The following is a 15,828-nucleotide window of genomic DNA, read 5'->3' as shown; positions in this document are numbered from 1 at the left end:
TAGTTGCGCTTGGGACTCTGCCGACATGCCGACGTGACACCGTGGGGCTTCACGTTGCCGGCTGAGTCACCGGTCCACCAGATAAACATAGCCTTAACGAAATATCGGGTGATCCTTTTTTTCTTTTGCGAAAAAATATCGAGTGATTCAGTCGCCTTTCAAGTCAGTCGACACGAGCATGGCGATCAGGACGACGGAGACAGCGACAGATGCTTAAAAGTGTTTGTTATTGTAGTCGACTGAGGCAGGAACTTAATTAGGATTAGTTGGAAGATAGTATCCGCTGCTATTGGCCACGCGTCCACGTTCTGTGACCACGTCGACAACGATCTTGAGGCTTTGAGAGCAACTTTTATTGTTGAGATGTCTATACAGTTGCCGGATATAAGTGGATACCGTGTAAGAGCATCTCCAGCCGCGTCCCCCAAACCGTCCCCCAAAGCGCGCCGGATTGAGCGTTTGGGGGACGTGTTTTGTTCGTGCAGCGCTGGGACGTCGTCTCCAGCACGCGTCCCCAAACGTCGCCCCCAAACATTTAAAATAATTTTTTTAACACATAAACCATTTATATCAAATGTAGCATATGAAAAAAATGTTTTCGAGGATTGTTTTCAAATTAAATTACAACAAACAATAAAACAAGTAATCAAATATAATAAAAAGGGCTAGATGATACATCAAGGTGCCACGGTATTTCCTTTGATCCTCCACAAATGCTCAACGAGATCAGCTTGAAGTTGCTCATGCACATTGTCAGTCACGGATCTCGCGTGCATGGCGAGAAAATCAAGCAAAATCTGCGAGCAACTCATGATCAACCTCCGCGAGAGGGCCTTGACACTCATAGGGACCAACATGTGACCTAACATGATTCTTGCGGTCATCCTCGATGATCATGTTGTGCATGATCACACAAGCCTGCATCACCTCACACATTTCGTCGTGAGACCAGCTTAGAGCAGGGTACCGAACAATGGCAAATTGTGCTTGAAGCACACCAAATGCCCGCTCGACATCCTTCCTGCAAGCCTCCTGTCGTGTAGCAAAGTGAGAATTCTTCGGACTCGATGGATTCGAGATTGTTTTGACAAAAGTGGCCCATTTTGGATATATACCATCGGCTAGATAATAGCCTTTGGTATATTGGTGGCCATTGATCTCATAGTTGCATGGCGGAGCATGCCCTTCGACTAGTCTGCCGAACACCGGAGATCGTCGCAACACGTTGATGTCATTGCGTGATCCCGCCATGCCAAAGAAAGAATGCCAAATCCACAGGTCATAATCTCGCCACAGCCTTCAAGCACCACACCGCAATATCCATGACGCCCTTTGTATATACCTTGCCAAGCAAACGGACAGTTCTTCCATGCCCGGTGCATGCAATCGATGCTTCCAAGCATTCCAGGAAATCCTCCGGCAGCATTTTGTGCCATGATCCTTGCGGTCTCTTCCTCGCTTGGCCCTCTCAAGTAGTATTTGCCAAACTTTCCCACCACAGCTCGGCAAAACTTGTACATGCACTCAATGGCAGTAGACTCACTCATGCGAAGGTAGTCGTCCGTGTATCGGCAGGTGCTCCGTATGCAAGCATCCTCATGGCGGCGGTGCACTTCTGAATGGATGAGAACCCGAGAACGCCTACAGCGTCGGCCTTGAGCTTGAAGTAGGGGTCGAACTCTCGAACGCCGTGGGAGGCGCGGGAAGGAAGGAGCGACGAGAAAAGAGGCGCGAACCAACGGTTTATGCAAATAGTCGCCGACATGTGGGAGCCCGCCTCGCTTTTCGTTGTGTCCGGCGTCCCGGTGCGTCCCCGTGGGACGGGGACGGGCTCGGGGCGCCGGACACCGTATCGGGCCGCGCCGGACAAAAATGGGCTTTGGGGGACGCGGCTGGAACGCTTTTTTTGTCCGACGCGCCCCAAATCTCTTTGGGGGACGGTTTGGGGGACGCGGCTGGAGATGCTCTAATATTCTGCATGTGTGGCCTGTGTGGAGCATACGGCCAACACGTACGTAGGCTCTGTTAAAAATACTGCTAGTAATACTTCGTTTTGGTCAATCGTGATCAGAGACTCGTGGCTTGCGATGACAATAGCTGTCAGTGCTTGCTAAAATTAGAGGAAGAATCGTACCTTATATGGAAACATGTGCTCTTGTTGGCTGCGGATGCAGAACTGAACGTGGCGAACTGAACGTTCAGAGTTTAAGTACTCGGTTAGGTGTCTAGTTAGGTGTATGCATGTTAGCCTAAAAACTCGGTTTATTTGTCTAAGCACATCTCTTAAGCATCTTGCATCGTATACCATGGTATATATGTACGGTACACAAGATTAAAAACAAACCTCGATGCTATGGTTGAAGACATCCATGCAATGCAATAGTGGGCTACTAGGAACCTCCCACGTGTCTAGTGGGGTTGTATACGTTGCCCGGTGATTTGTCCAGATCGAAGGCCACCTGTTCCGTCGACTCCCCGGCAGTCCAAGCTGTCCAGCTAAGCTGCCTGTACATAACCTCAGAACCAAGCACAAATCAAATCAAACCCAACACTACACTCCCTCCTAAGCAGAGCTAGCAGAGCTCGATCCGCAGAGAGAGAAGCCTCTGACTTGCGAAGATATGCCGTCGTACCTAGCGATGAAGACGGGCAGCGCGTCGGAGGCGGCGCAGGCGCTGTTGCAGTCCGACCTGCAGGAGCTGGGCATGGCGGCCAGGAAGTTCGCCAACCACGCGATGGCTCTCGACGACCAAGGGGGCCTCGGCCTCGGCTTCCTCGGCTCCATCTTCAAGTGGCTCGCCTTCGCCGCCGCAGTGTGAGTACCACTACCAACCAGCCCTGTTCATTCTGACTTGGATATTTGTTTGACGATGGAAAGAGAAGAGGACAAGTGTTTTGGTTAATTTCTGCAAACTAGGCCGAGAAGTAATTTTGGCTGTGGTGTCCTTAATCAGGGGCACCACCAGATGCCGATTTCGTGCGATTCTTTTGGGGATGAAATCTCAAAAGCTAACGATCTGTACGAAATGTTTGGTGAACTGGCGAAATATCCCGGACTAGTTTGGGTAATCGTTAGAACTTAACAAGGTTAGGGATGGGCTGCTCCTCTGCCGAATTTCGTCCATGCTCTGTCCAGACTGAACTGTCATAAGTTGTTGCGGCATAGTTTAGTACAGTACTACTCCGTCCGATCCATAAGTGCCGTGGTTTTAGCTCGAATTTGAACTAAAACCTTATGGATCGGAGGGAGTAGAAGCTAAACTTTTAGAAGATTTATGTGCCCAGTTAACCTTGCGGCTAGTACTCGTTGAAGCTTTGTTGGTTATCACATCAGAATGCATTGACTGAACCCTCCCTGCTCTGTTCTTCTGCAGATACCTCCTGATATTGGACCGGACAAACTGGAAGACCAAGATGCTGACGGGCCTCCTGATTCCTTACATCTTCTTCACCCTGCCTGGAGTGCTGTTTAATCTGATCAGGTGATTGTCGTCCCTAATTACCTACTGCAGCAGCCGTTCATGTTTTAAAATCGACTGGAACTGTAACGAACTGCGGGATTGCTGCGTTGATGTGGATGATTAACAGTTTGAAAGATGAGCAAAACAGAAGCTGCCTTTTTTTCATTGTGCTGTCCGTAGATTGGAAGGTCGACAGTAGCTGCGGATGCAGAAGCTGGGGCGATATTTCCCCCATTTCGAAAAAAAAAAGCTGCGGATGCTTCCTACTCTGTTGCTGTGTTGATCTATTAGAACTGTACATCATTACCTACAGATATATGGAACGAATTCCTGACTGCATCTATATTGCAGGGGAGAGATCGGTGCCTGGATCGCATTCGTTGCTGTCATCGTGCAGCTCTTCTTCCCAAAGCACTTCCGCGGTATGACTTTTCTCTATTCCTTTTTTCTCATTGTCGTAATCCATTTCTCAGCTAATCGATACGCCGGTTAAAATGTGACATGGATCTGACGACGATTTCCACATCCTCTGCATCAGATTATCTCGAGATGCCTGCTGCTCTGATCCTGCTCACGGTGGTCGCCCCCAGCCTAATCGCGGACACCTTCAGGAACGACTTCGTCGGCGTCGGCATATGCCTCGTCATCGGCTGCTACCTGCTCCAGGAGCACATCAGGGCGTCAGGTGGCTTCAAGCCGGCCTTCAGCAGGGCCAATGGCGTCTCCAACTCCATCGGCATCGCCCTGCTCTTCATCTACCCAGTCTGGGCCCTGATTACCATGATCTTCTAGACCAGTTACCACAGTCAGTTCGATCCGTTGATGGTCCAGTTCAGTCTGTTGTTTTACGATGATTCCTGGTGCGTAGATGTTTCCTGCGGTGATTTGATATGTTCGTCCCGAGCAGATGAACTGGATGTGGTGTTGTAACTGTTGATGGACGCTTTCGGACATGTTTCGTTTCGTTGCTGTTTTGGTGACGGGGCATTGTTTCCTCAATTTGTGCGTACATAACCATCAATAAAAACACTATCTGTTGGTTGGTGTAGTAACATTGAAGAGCTGTTGACAAATTGTGTCTTGCAACGGCGGATTATGTTAATTTAGGAAACACAAATACTTCGTTTGTAATTACATCAACAATAAACTCAGATGGATCATCCTTTCATATTTGGGGATTGTCTCTCTAGCTATAACATGGGCTGCAAAATCTCCCTCTCGCTCTCGCCCCTCTCTCCCGAAAAAATATTTTATAAAACCTGATCCACAAATTAATGTGTGGACCAACTCCAACAATTGATACGATATTATAACTATATAAGAAAACCCCCCATGTGAGCTAGGCCTCATAAAATTATTTTTCCTCTCCCCTATCTCTTTCTGGTGGATGATCATGGCCACATCTCTCTGGGTCGGGTCGTTGATGCCTGCTAGAGACTGCAAAATGACTCGGAGAATCTGACCAACTGAAAGTTGCAATTTTCATTTTGTGGTTTGGGATTGCGTTTGTGCTTTTTAACTTCAGACTTTAGGTTGAAAAAAGGTTGACAATCAAAAATTTGAGCTGGTCCCTTTGCGTCCCAACGATTCCTTCTTCATAGTGCGGGATCACTATTACTCGGGAAAAAAGAAAGGATATGGTGGAAAATATGATGGAGAACCTTAGTGTAGGGCTGTAGGCGCACCAGATTTCGAAAAATCTAGAAAATGCTATTTAATTGTCTATAAATTTTTGAAATGATTCACCATGTATGTGTCATCTTGATACTTACTCGTGCAAATTTTTAAGAAAAATAACAATTGTATGGGACCTACACAAAATAATAGAAAACACAATTTTGTTATGTTGTGAATATAGTATACCCTTTATATTGTGAACAGTATGATTTATCATTTTTGTGGAGGATACATACTTTTATATTTTAGCTTTAGACTTGACATGCATATATCTGCACACATTCTCTACGCGCATGATTGATGCTGTATTTTTCCTTTTGTATTAAGTATATTTTTTTCAATTTTATTGTTGAATTTAAGAAGTTCCTCCTTGAGCAATTTAATTTTTGACGGTAGTCGATCCTAGTCACTCAATGCACATTTGATACACATGCAATTGGCGGGATCATTAGTCCTTTACTCCAACGCCATCAATACGAAAAACATGTTTAAAACCATATTGAACTTTCATACTCACTTCGACGTGGACTCACATCACAAACGAAGATTAAGCTACATCAATTGCCGATAAGGCACCACATCGAGATGGATGTGGCTCCGTCTGCGACGAGGTTTCAACATCAGTGACATGAATATTAGAAAAAAAATTCTAAAAATGAAAGTACCTAAATAAGTTGACATGTAGGAGTTCTAGTGATTGCTCCTTGTTCTGCTCAAACTTGAGCAAGTGTAGATGAAGGAAGAAAGGATGCAACATGGAAATAAGAGCATCCCCACTCGTTGGCGCTCCCCACGCCCAAATCCGGCGATATTTTCGTCCGGATTGGAGGAAGATTTGGCGTGGGGAGCGCCGAAGTTCCAGCCGTCCCCCCGGCAGGAAACCCCCAACCTCGACCATTTGACATATTTCAAACGAATTTAACAAGTTCGGCGACCAACAGTACGAAAATTGCTGAAACAAATTCGGCGAAAATAATTGTACAATGTTTAACAAGTGCTGAAACAAACGAACCACACAATTTCACAATTTTTCAAACAAATTAGACAGACTAGTTGGCGTCGGCGTTGGCGTTGCCTCGGAGCCTCCATATGTGCTCCACTAGATCATCTTGCAGCAGCTCGATGCATTGTAGAGTCTCGAATCTCCCGACGCATAGCAATGAAGGCGGCCCATGATGGAGGCACTCGGTGATTAGGCTGTGCAAGAGGACCTCTCTCTCATATGGTGCTTCTTGCTCAGCCAGAGGAACCGGATGCTTTCGCTCATTTTCAATAATCATATTGTGTAGGCACACACAGCGAGTTCATCACCTCCCACATCCGATCTTTGGACCAAGTCGAGCGGGAACCGGACGACAGACAAATCTCCGCTGGAGGACACCAAATGCACGCTCAACGTCTTTTCGGCAAGCTTCTTGTCTCTTGACAAACTCGCAAAGTTTGGGGGTGCTAGGATTCGAGATAGTCTTCACAAATGTTGCCCACTTTGGATAGATACCGTCTGCAAGGTAGTATCCTTTGTTGTAGTGCCGACCATTGATCACATAGTCCACCGGGGGAGCATGACCCTCAACAAGCTTGGAAAAGACCGGGGAGCAGTTTAGAACGTTGATGTCATTGTTGGATCCAGGCATACCAAAGAAAGAGTGCCAAATCCAGAGATCATGGGTAGCCACTGCTTCAAGTATCACAAGTGCAGCCTTTTTGTGACCCTTGTACATTCCCCGCCACGCAAACGGACAGCTTCTTCCATTGCCAATGCATGCAGTCAATGCTTCCAAGCATCCCCGGAAAACCTCTAGCTTCATTTGTTGCAAGGATCCTCTCGGTGTCTTCGACAGTAGGTGATCTCAAGTAATAGTCCCCGAACACTCGCTATGACGGCCCCGCGAACCGGTAGAAACAATCAAGGGCGGTGGACTCCGCCATCCGAAGATAGTCATCTCGCAGTATCACCGGGAGCTCCATACGCCAAGCATCCTCATTGCCACCGTGCACTTCGCAGTGACGAAAATCCAACCAAACCAAGTGCAATCCGCCTTGCATCCGAAGTAGGGATCAAAGTGGCGGATGGCATACACAATTTGCGAAATAACTTTCTGCTCATCCCGAAACGACGCCGAAAAACACTCTCACCGTGCAACGGATTGTCGGCGAAGTAGTCGGCGTACAACATGCGGTAGCCCTCCATTCGCTGTCTCGGCTTGCACTTCCGGCGACCCGGTGCCGACCCACCACGTCGACCGGCTGCCGGTCCGGCGTACATGCTTGCCAAGCAACCGAGGATCATCATGTGCTCCTCGTCTTGGGCGGCTGCCGCCATCTCTTCTTGCATCGGCTCGACGAACATCTGCTCCTCCTCTTCGTCCGAGTCCATGGCCGGCGAGGCAAATGGACGAACACTCGACGGCGTGGTCGAGGCAACCCGAGCCGCGAGCGGCGAGGAGCAAGCGAGCCGGCGGAAGAGCAAGCGGTGCCGGCGGAAGAGCAAGCGTGACCGGCGGAATATAGGCAGGTGGGGAAGGAGGGCGGCGGAATCTAGGCAACAAGCCGGCGGGGTGGTGCCGGCGGCGAGAGAGATACGAGGGGTGGGGAGATTTTGAGCGACGTGGCGGCGGGGTTCGTGCGTCGAGTCACCGACAGACCGGGCCCTTCCCCGCTTTTCACTCGTCCGGAGTCCCCGAGCTCTCCCCGGGGGGCCGGGGATGGCGTGGGATCGCCGGATGAAACTAGGCCCAAATCCGGACGAAAACGAGGAACCGGGGGCGCGACTGGGCCGATTTACGCCGTCCGGATGTAAAAAACGCTCGCCGGGGGCCTGTTCGGGGGGACGAGTAGAGATGCTCTAATGCCTCGTCATAGGCTCATCATCTTCTTCTAAATAGGACTTATTTAAGATGGAAGGAATGTCGGTTTAGTCGAAGTAAAATTTGTAAAGTTTGATAAAGAAAACAACAAAAATATCAATATTCATAATAGCATATGCATGCAATATAAAAATATACTTTATAACGATTCTAAAGATTTTATATTTTAGATGCTGCTGTTTAAAAAATATTTGTTCAAAGTTGATAAGTTTGACTTTAAACAAACCATTATGTGTGAAGTATTTTTGAATGGAGGGAGCACCGTGTATAAAAACAAAAATAAAATATCAAGCTAGGATGCAATAAGCACTACTAGCCTACTAGGAGCCCCCCACATGTCCCGTTTGGCCGTAGACATTGCCCGAGGAACTGTCCAGATCCAAGGCCACCTGTTCCGTCGACGCCGGCAGAGTGTCCAGGCTACGCTGTCTGTACATATCTTCGCAACCAAGCGCCAATCAATCAAACCCAACACCGTGCCACTCTAACCACGGCTCGATCCGCAGAGAAGTTTGTGATTTCTGTGGTCTCGCGTCCTCGGCGATGGGGAAGATGCCGTCGTACCTGGCGATGAAGACGGACCCGGCGGGCACCGCGTCGGAGGCGGCGCAGGCGCTGATCCAGTCCGACCTGCGGGAGCTGGGCGCGGCGGCGAGGAAGCTCGCCAACAACGCGATCCTCCTCGGCGGAGGCCTCGGCTTCGGCAGCTCTCTCTTCAAGTGGCTCGCCTTCATCGCCGCCGTGTGAGTAGAGTACCAGCCCCCATTTTCCTTGTTGCTTTGTTTTTAGACGAAGGAAAAGTCAAAGGTGAAATTTTTGGTTTGAGACTGTTCAAAATTAATCAGGCCGGCGGTCATGTCGGTGATCGCTAGCTTAGAAGTAATTTTGGCCGTAGCGTTCTAAGGAGAGGCGCCATCGGAAATTCAGAAGTTGAGTGGTGCGGAAACATGGGTAAAAACTGCAAAAGAAACAACTTGTAGGAAATATTCGGATGCGCGTAGGTTGATTGTGTAGAAACGGGCAAAATTTTCGTTCAGTTTACCTACTCGTTAGGATTACTTCAAAAGGTCAGGAATGGGTTGCTCCTCTACAGAACAGTCGTTGGTACTTTACAAGATTAGGAATGGGTTGCTCCTCTGCCGAATTTCTTCGATGCGGTGTCCAGACTGAACTGTCAGGCTGTTAGGAAGTTGTTGCAGCGTAATTTTGAAGTAGCTAAACTGAAATTGAGAAGCTTTAGCTAACAGGCGATTAGCACTATTTGTCGGTTATCATAGCAAAATGCATTCACTGAAACCCTACCTGTTCTATCCTGCTGCAGATATCTCCTGGTATTGGACAAGACAAACTGGAAGACCAACATTCTCACGGGCCTCCTGGTCCCTTACATTTTCTTTACCCTACCTGGTGTGCTGTTTAACCTGATCAGGTAATTATGGTCGCAAACTCCCTAATTTTTTTTTCGCAAACTCCCTACTGCTGCAACCATTCGTGCTTTAACATTGAATGTATCTGTAATGAACCGACAAATTCGAAATATTGCATATACCAAGGTGTCATGCTGTTGGCAATTGCTTGACATCATAGCTTGTGTCTGAATGCGGGTTTTCTCTAAATAGGGACATTAACTTTACAGTTTGCTGATAAAGTGAGGTAAGATGCATGCTCAATGTAGGAAATTGCTACCTGATCGCAGAACGCAAGCTGCCTTTTTTTTTTGGTACTTGTTATCTATTGGTTGGAGGATCCATGGTAGTTGCAGATAACCTTGGCTGCATATACTACCTACTCTGTTGATCCTCTTTTGATCTATTACCACTGTACAGCATAACATACATGTATATGAAACGAGTTCCTGATCATCAAACATCTACATTGCAGGGGAGAGGTTGGTTGCTGGATTGCATTCGTTGCTGTCGTACTGCGGCTCTTCTTTCCGAAACACTTCCCTGGTATTATTTCCTTGTCTTTCTTTTCTTTTCTTCCAGCTTGTATATGCTAGCAAAAATATGCCATTTTTTTCCTACTACTTGGTAGGCCGGTAAAAGTGTTACATGGAGAGCTAATAAGGATTTTCATCATGTGCATCAGATTGGCTAGAGCTGCCAGGCTCTCTGATTCTTCTCACAGTGGTTGCCCCCAGCCTCTTCGCTGACAAATTCAGGAACGACATCGTCGGTGTCGGTGTGTGCCTGGTCATTGGGTGTTATCTGCTTCAAGAGCACATCAACGCGTCGGGTGGCTTCAGGGCAGCCTTCAGGAAGGCCAAAGGCGTGTCAAACACTATCGGCATCGTCCTGCTCTTCGTCTACCCAGTCTGGGCCTTTGTGCTGCTTTATCTGCTGTAGAACATTACCACTATGAGCGTGACCCTTAGGTGGTTCGGTTCCTTCCGTTGTTTTCCGATTGTTCGTGTAGATGTTTCCTGGGTGATTTGGTATCCATTGTTCGTAGCAGCTGAACTGGGCGTGTTGTTCTACCTGTTGATAGACGGTTTTGGACATGGTTCATTTCGTTGCTGTTTTGGCGACGGGTTTTGTTTCCTCGATTTGTGGGTACATAAGTACATAAACATTAATAAGAACACCATCTGTTGGTGTCGTATAAGTGAAAGCTGTTGGATAGATTGTGTCATGTCGTGCTTGCGTGCATCCTGTATACATCAGCTTACATCCAATGGAATTTTTTGACATTCTAAAATGTGCTTTTAGATATACACACCAAGGAGCCAAAGTGGATTCCCCTCTGCTTCTGTCTAAAGCAGAAAAAAGCTACTCCGTAAATAAGTGGAAGGGGTTATCCACGTACCCCAGATGTAATTTGCAATTTTAGTTATGGCCCTGTGCCTTTTGAATACAAAGTACAACCTTTGAAAGGAAAATACCACAAAGATTACTCGGAGCTTTCCTCGTACCGTTTCATCAGCTAGCTACGTGTGTATCTTGTCATCCGGGGCTAGATTGTCGAGTGGTGGCCGTTGTTTGTGGTGATTGGTGACCGACTGGTACGCCATCGCCAGAGCGAGAGCCTACAAACACAAGAAGTCATCATCGTTGCTCCTCAAACCAACAAGTTTGTAGTATGAACTCTCTTCTTTTGGGCATCTAGGTATGAACTCTTAGAAGCACTATCAGTCATCAATAAGATGTCCTGGGATAAGAAAGCTTACAATGTGGTCATGGTCAGGTGGAGCATATATGCCCGTTGTGACTGTGGTTCTTCTTTTCGTGCCGCCTTTTGGTGGATCTTCTATGCTCTTGAAGCCTGTAGGAATCACCATGATAGGCATTCCGATGAGGTTTCCCACACAAACGAGCTCCCAGTCAGTCACATTGCCAATGAATGCGTCAACTGTGAAGCTCTCCCGGATTTCCCTGATCAGCCTACCTCGTGCTCTCTGTGCCTGTTCGTCGGAAATCAATGAAGGTAAGTTTGGATCCAGTACAGTCACATGTGCAGTTCAGTATGGCATGTCACCTGTACATAGTCGACTGCTGGGATTAATCGAGCACGGCGAAGCTCCACCGGCCACTGGTCTTGAGCTTCATAGTCATCATCATTTCCTTCGCGTTGCCAGTTGTCAAAATGCGCAAGCATATCGACATCCATCGTGATGTTTAGAATGGACTGAACCGATTCAACGGTGTAGTTCAACTTGAAAGGCACAAGCTTAGCACCCTTGGCAGAAAGAACTTTGACAACCTGGTATCGTAAAATTCAGAACACTTCTATTTGAGGATCAGATGGAGAATGAACAATTACTTAAACCAGACTGACGACATATTTACGATCTCAATTACCTCCATCTCAGCACTGTCAAGATATCCAACAGTGAGTTCTGTGATGTCAACATGAAATGGATCTTCTAAAGCGATTTCACGGGATGAGGGATCACCAGCATCCGTGCCACGGATTGTATCTAGTACAATAGCACAGTCTACTGCAGTTCTGCAGATAGGACCAAGTTTGTCCTGCCATTTTAGGATAATAAGGTCATCATTCACAGGATCAGCTCAAATCTGTAAGGGGGAACAGAGAAATCGCACGAAAATACCAGACTCTCAGAAATGCTCATGACACCGGTCCGTGCAACGGTTCCAAATGTCGGGCGCAAAGCAGTTGCTCCACATCTAGCGGCAGGGTATGTTATGGATCCCGCAGTTTCTGAACCAATTGCAAAGGGAACCATTCCTACGACAGTGAAATGAGCTTGTATTGAGTATACATATAGTTTTCATCTGCTTATAAGTGCACATAAGTTTACAGATCAACCTGCAGAGGTACTAGCTGCTGGCCCAGCTGACGAACCAGTAGAAAATTCCTCAATGTTCCAAGGGTTCCGTGTTCTTCCCCCAAACCATATATCATCATAGGCAAGTGAACCTGTGACCAGCTTTGCAACAAGGACTGCCCCAGTGGATTTCAATCTGTAGGAGGGTGATACACATGGAGAGTTTCAGCACTGAATTCAGAATATTGCTTAAACATTATGCTGTGTATAATAGAGAAGCGAATAAACCGTTTGTATACAGAAGCTTCCATGTCAATAACTTGATTCTTAAATGTCTTTGAGCCCCAAGTGGTATTGTATTGTGGGACTGCAATTATGTCCTTCAGGCCATATGGAATGCCATGCAAGGGACCTAGTATGGAAAATTGTCAGTGCAATATTTATGTGTAAGCATAATACTGAAACTGGGTGGTCCTATTTGCAAGTAACAGTATCTAATTTCAAATAATCAACAGAAATATCCCTTCAGAGTTGGGAAACAATCGTAAAACGTTCAACTAACGTGAAATACATGTGGTCATTATTTTGTTCTACACCTTCGCAGCCAAATGAGCATCAATCTTGACAGGGACAATTGTTTTCAATGATGTAAAGGAATGACAAAACCCGAATAGCCAACTTAGAATTCCAGGGACATTGTCACATACCAAGGTATTTCCCTTGCGCAAGCAAGTCATCTGCCTCTTTTGCTTGTTTGTATGCTAAATCTTCAGTGCATGTAACAACAGATTCAAGAACATTACTATACCTACGCAGAATACCACATAATACCATGGTTAAAATAAAATAATTCAGTACAACAATATACTCAAATAAGTCCATGTGGAAAATGTGAGGAAGACAAAAACAGCCTAACCTTTTTAATCTCCTTAAGAATACATCAGTAAGTTCACGTGATGTTATTTCCTTTGTCCTAATAAGCTCCCCAAGCTCAACTATCTAACATGGATATTATCTAATGAAAAAGAATTCATCTGAAAACTATCACCAATGTATGATAAAATGGTTAAGCAAACTGACCGACATAAAGGCAATATCTTCATCATTACTAGGGCGATGTACCGCAGAGGTGTGAGGGTAGTCGAATCTATTACTATCCTTGGCTTTGCTTTCGCCACTCCATGATGATTTGAAGACAAGAACAGAAGGGTTATGCAATCCACCATTCTCCAAAGCCACCAACTTTCGGTTTTCTTTAAATGCAGGTATATTAAATTCTTTAGCACCGTCCTCCATCTCATGTAGCTAGCAGAACCAAGAGCAGCGTACGTAGTCAGAACAACAACACTAACACATTATTTTCATCAAACAATAATAACACATTACTTGGACTCAAAAAACATAAGCGAACATTTCTAAATTACTTTTGAATCATTGAAAAAATCAGCATCGAAGTACTTCATTGCCTCCTTCAAGGCAACCACACCGCTACCTGGTTCTTGTTTCGAAACATCTTTTACCTCCGTGCCCTGAAAATGGACATCTAATCTGATAAGCCCAATAATCCAAATTTTGGGAACACTAAAGCTAAATTTAACAGTATAAAAATTCCTGCCTTCCAAATCTTGTGGTATTTGGATACAAGAGTATGTGAGTGACTCTTCCCATTCGTTGCTAACGGTAACCATGCGCATTTGTGTGGCCAGGCGACCCACGCCTGTTTCCAAAATAAAATAAACCATAAAAGAGCTGTTGCAAGAGGGAATTGTACATAAATAGTTTGCGATCTTAAGGTTAGACACCAGATAACGTGGAAAAACACGAATCTGAAAAACATGTGTCTGTTGTGGGAGCAACGCAAAGTCAGTAATAGTATGCAGTATGTATACTGTTAAATTTGATCGCTTCTTATCGGTGTAAACCTGTAGTTCTGGCCAATGGGTATCTCTACATGTGCCTGGTTGAAGTCTTGAAGACCCCTAACCAGCTTGTTCTCAACAGAGAAACACCGGTGCCCAGAAAGTTGAGCACAGCAATCCAAGTAATCTAATGGAGAAGCTCATCGGTCCAACTGTAAGTCGAACTACTGCCACAGTCCAACAGATTACAGACGGCGGATTATACAAAAGAAAAACAGAAATTTTGAAGTGCTTGCAGACTAAGCAATAAAGCAGGAATCGGGTGTGAGAAACACGTTAATCTAGGCTGGCATCGAAATTGCCACAGCGTGAAGAAAACCCATCATCAATGGCTTAATTTCAGTAGAGCATTGCACGAAGCCGAACAACTCGTCGGGGCTTGAAATTTCAGAGATATTTTGAGGAAACAGAGTTCAGAGATATTTCACCGGGTCAGGGTCAATCGTGTCACACGAACACGATATGATCAACCTTTTCCTACGCAACTCACTAATCGGCTACGAAAGGTCAGTCCTGGTCTCTGAACTCACTCGCCGGCCAGCTGATTCCCTTTTACTGCGCAACACCATTTCTTTGGTCTCACTCGCCAGTCACCATAAGACCATTGCTGATTGGAAATCGAAACACTAATAAAAACTGGGGGAGGCAAGGATTTTGCGTACCATGATTCTGGGGACACTCGCGATGCGGTCTTCTACAGCGGTTCCTGTTCTTGGCGCATGGGCGGCGGTTTCCAGGACAGTGAAGCACAGGGCGGTGAAGAGCAGGAGGTGGAGACACGGCGGCGGCGGGCGGTGTCCATGTGGCAGCCGCACGGCCGACACCTGGCGCGCGCGAAACGTTGGGCACAGCTCTTGAAAGCCCATGGTTGGTTGGCTTGGGCCAGCCTGCTCGGAGGAGCCAAACCAGCCTGTTAGCTCGGAGAAGCCTCCCCTGAAAAAGAAAAAGCTCGGAGGGGGAGCGGGAGGTCAAGATCGAAGATCGGACCGGCTGCTGCAGACGCGGACGGAGCTGGTGCTGGACGAGCAGGTTGGCGTTGCAGCTGCTGGAGGAGGCGGGTCGGGAGCGGCTCGGCCGGCGTTGCCACTGCGGCGGCTGGCGGCGCGACGAGGACTGCGGCGGCCGGCGACGACGAGGCTTGGACCTGTCGTCTGAGGAGCGGGACGGAGTATGCACCTCCTCCGCGTCCCGCCGACGCGCAGGGTCTGGAAGCCTGCTTCGCCGCCTCGGGCCGCCGGAACAACGCCGGGACGAGCTGGCCTATCGGCTCTCCTCCGCAGCGGCGGATGAGGACGAGTGCTCAGTCCCTCACTTAGTCAAATCAAACCGCACGGAAAGATTCAGCGACTTGGAAAATTCCCAGGCGGAGTACGGACGAAAAACTTTCGCACACCATCCCCACAAAACATATAAAAATCTTCTGCGAAGGAAATACTAAAAGAAGTGCCTCAATCAGCGGAACTGGTTACGATCACGATCTGCACTGCGGCCTTCACGCCTCGCCGCCCAGACTGTCCGGGAGCCGCCATCTCCTCCTGCAGCCAACGACCGCCAGCTTCTCGCCGACGACCACTACGCACCACATCAGGGTAGACATTTCGGGGTACTCTTAAACACCCTCAAATATGTAAAATATGCTCTCATATTTCTGTTAAACATATAAGCAAATATGC

General features: G+C 47.1%; 3 protein-coding genes across 3 annotated transcripts; 2 read left to right on the top strand and 1 right to left on the bottom strand.

The window, feature by feature from the left end:
• Positions 1 to 2,580: 2,580 nt before the first annotated feature.
• On the top strand, positions 2,581 to 4,512 carry LOC124700659 (cold-regulated 413 plasma membrane protein 1-like). Its single transcript, XM_047232749.1, has 4 exons — positions 2,581 to 2,815; positions 3,375 to 3,482; positions 3,813 to 3,883; positions 4,000 to 4,512. The coding sequence occupies exons 1-4, from the start codon at positions 2,622 to 2,624 to the stop codon at positions 4,251 to 4,253; spliced, it is 627 nt and encodes a 208-aa protein (XP_047088705.1). The 5' UTR covers positions 2,581 to 2,621; the 3' UTR covers positions 4,254 to 4,512.
• A 4,004-nt stretch (positions 4,513 to 8,516) lies between these two features.
• On the top strand, positions 8,517 to 10,705 carry LOC124704399 (cold-regulated 413 plasma membrane protein 2-like). The gene is made up of 4 exons (XM_047236653.1): positions 8,517 to 8,748; positions 9,327 to 9,434; positions 9,887 to 9,957; positions 10,097 to 10,705. The coding sequence occupies exons 1-4, from the start codon at positions 8,549 to 8,551 to the stop codon at positions 10,351 to 10,353; spliced, it is 636 nt and encodes a 211-aa protein (XP_047092609.1). The 5' UTR covers positions 8,517 to 8,548; the 3' UTR covers positions 10,354 to 10,705.
• An 83-nt stretch (positions 10,706 to 10,788) lies between these two features.
• On the bottom strand, positions 10,789 to 15,097 carry LOC124704398 (putative amidase AmiD). The gene is made up of 12 exons (XM_047236652.1): positions 14,818 to 15,097; positions 13,661 to 13,765; positions 13,317 to 13,541; positions 13,153 to 13,235; positions 12,944 to 13,044; positions 12,525 to 12,648; positions 12,278 to 12,432; positions 12,060 to 12,196; positions 11,806 to 11,976; positions 11,483 to 11,707; positions 11,175 to 11,408; positions 10,789 to 11,033 (listed from the first exon to the last, which is right to left on the bottom strand). The coding sequence occupies exons 1-12, from the start codon at positions 15,019 to 15,021 to the stop codon at positions 10,935 to 10,937; spliced, it is 1,863 nt and encodes a 620-aa protein (XP_047092608.1). The 5' UTR covers positions 15,022 to 15,097; the 3' UTR covers positions 10,789 to 10,934.
• Between the last annotated feature and the right edge of the window lie 731 nt (positions 15,098 to 15,828).

The sequence above is a fragment of the Lolium rigidum genome, chromosome 3 (genome assembly GCF_022539505.1).
Source record: "Lolium rigidum isolate FL_2022 chromosome 3, APGP_CSIRO_Lrig_0.1, whole genome shotgun sequence".
In the NCBI taxonomy this organism is placed as follows: domain Eukaryota; kingdom Viridiplantae; phylum Streptophyta; class Magnoliopsida; order Poales; family Poaceae; genus Lolium; species Lolium rigidum.
Note: the sequence above shows the minus strand (reverse complement) of the source record. Positions and strands in the feature narration are given on the sequence as shown.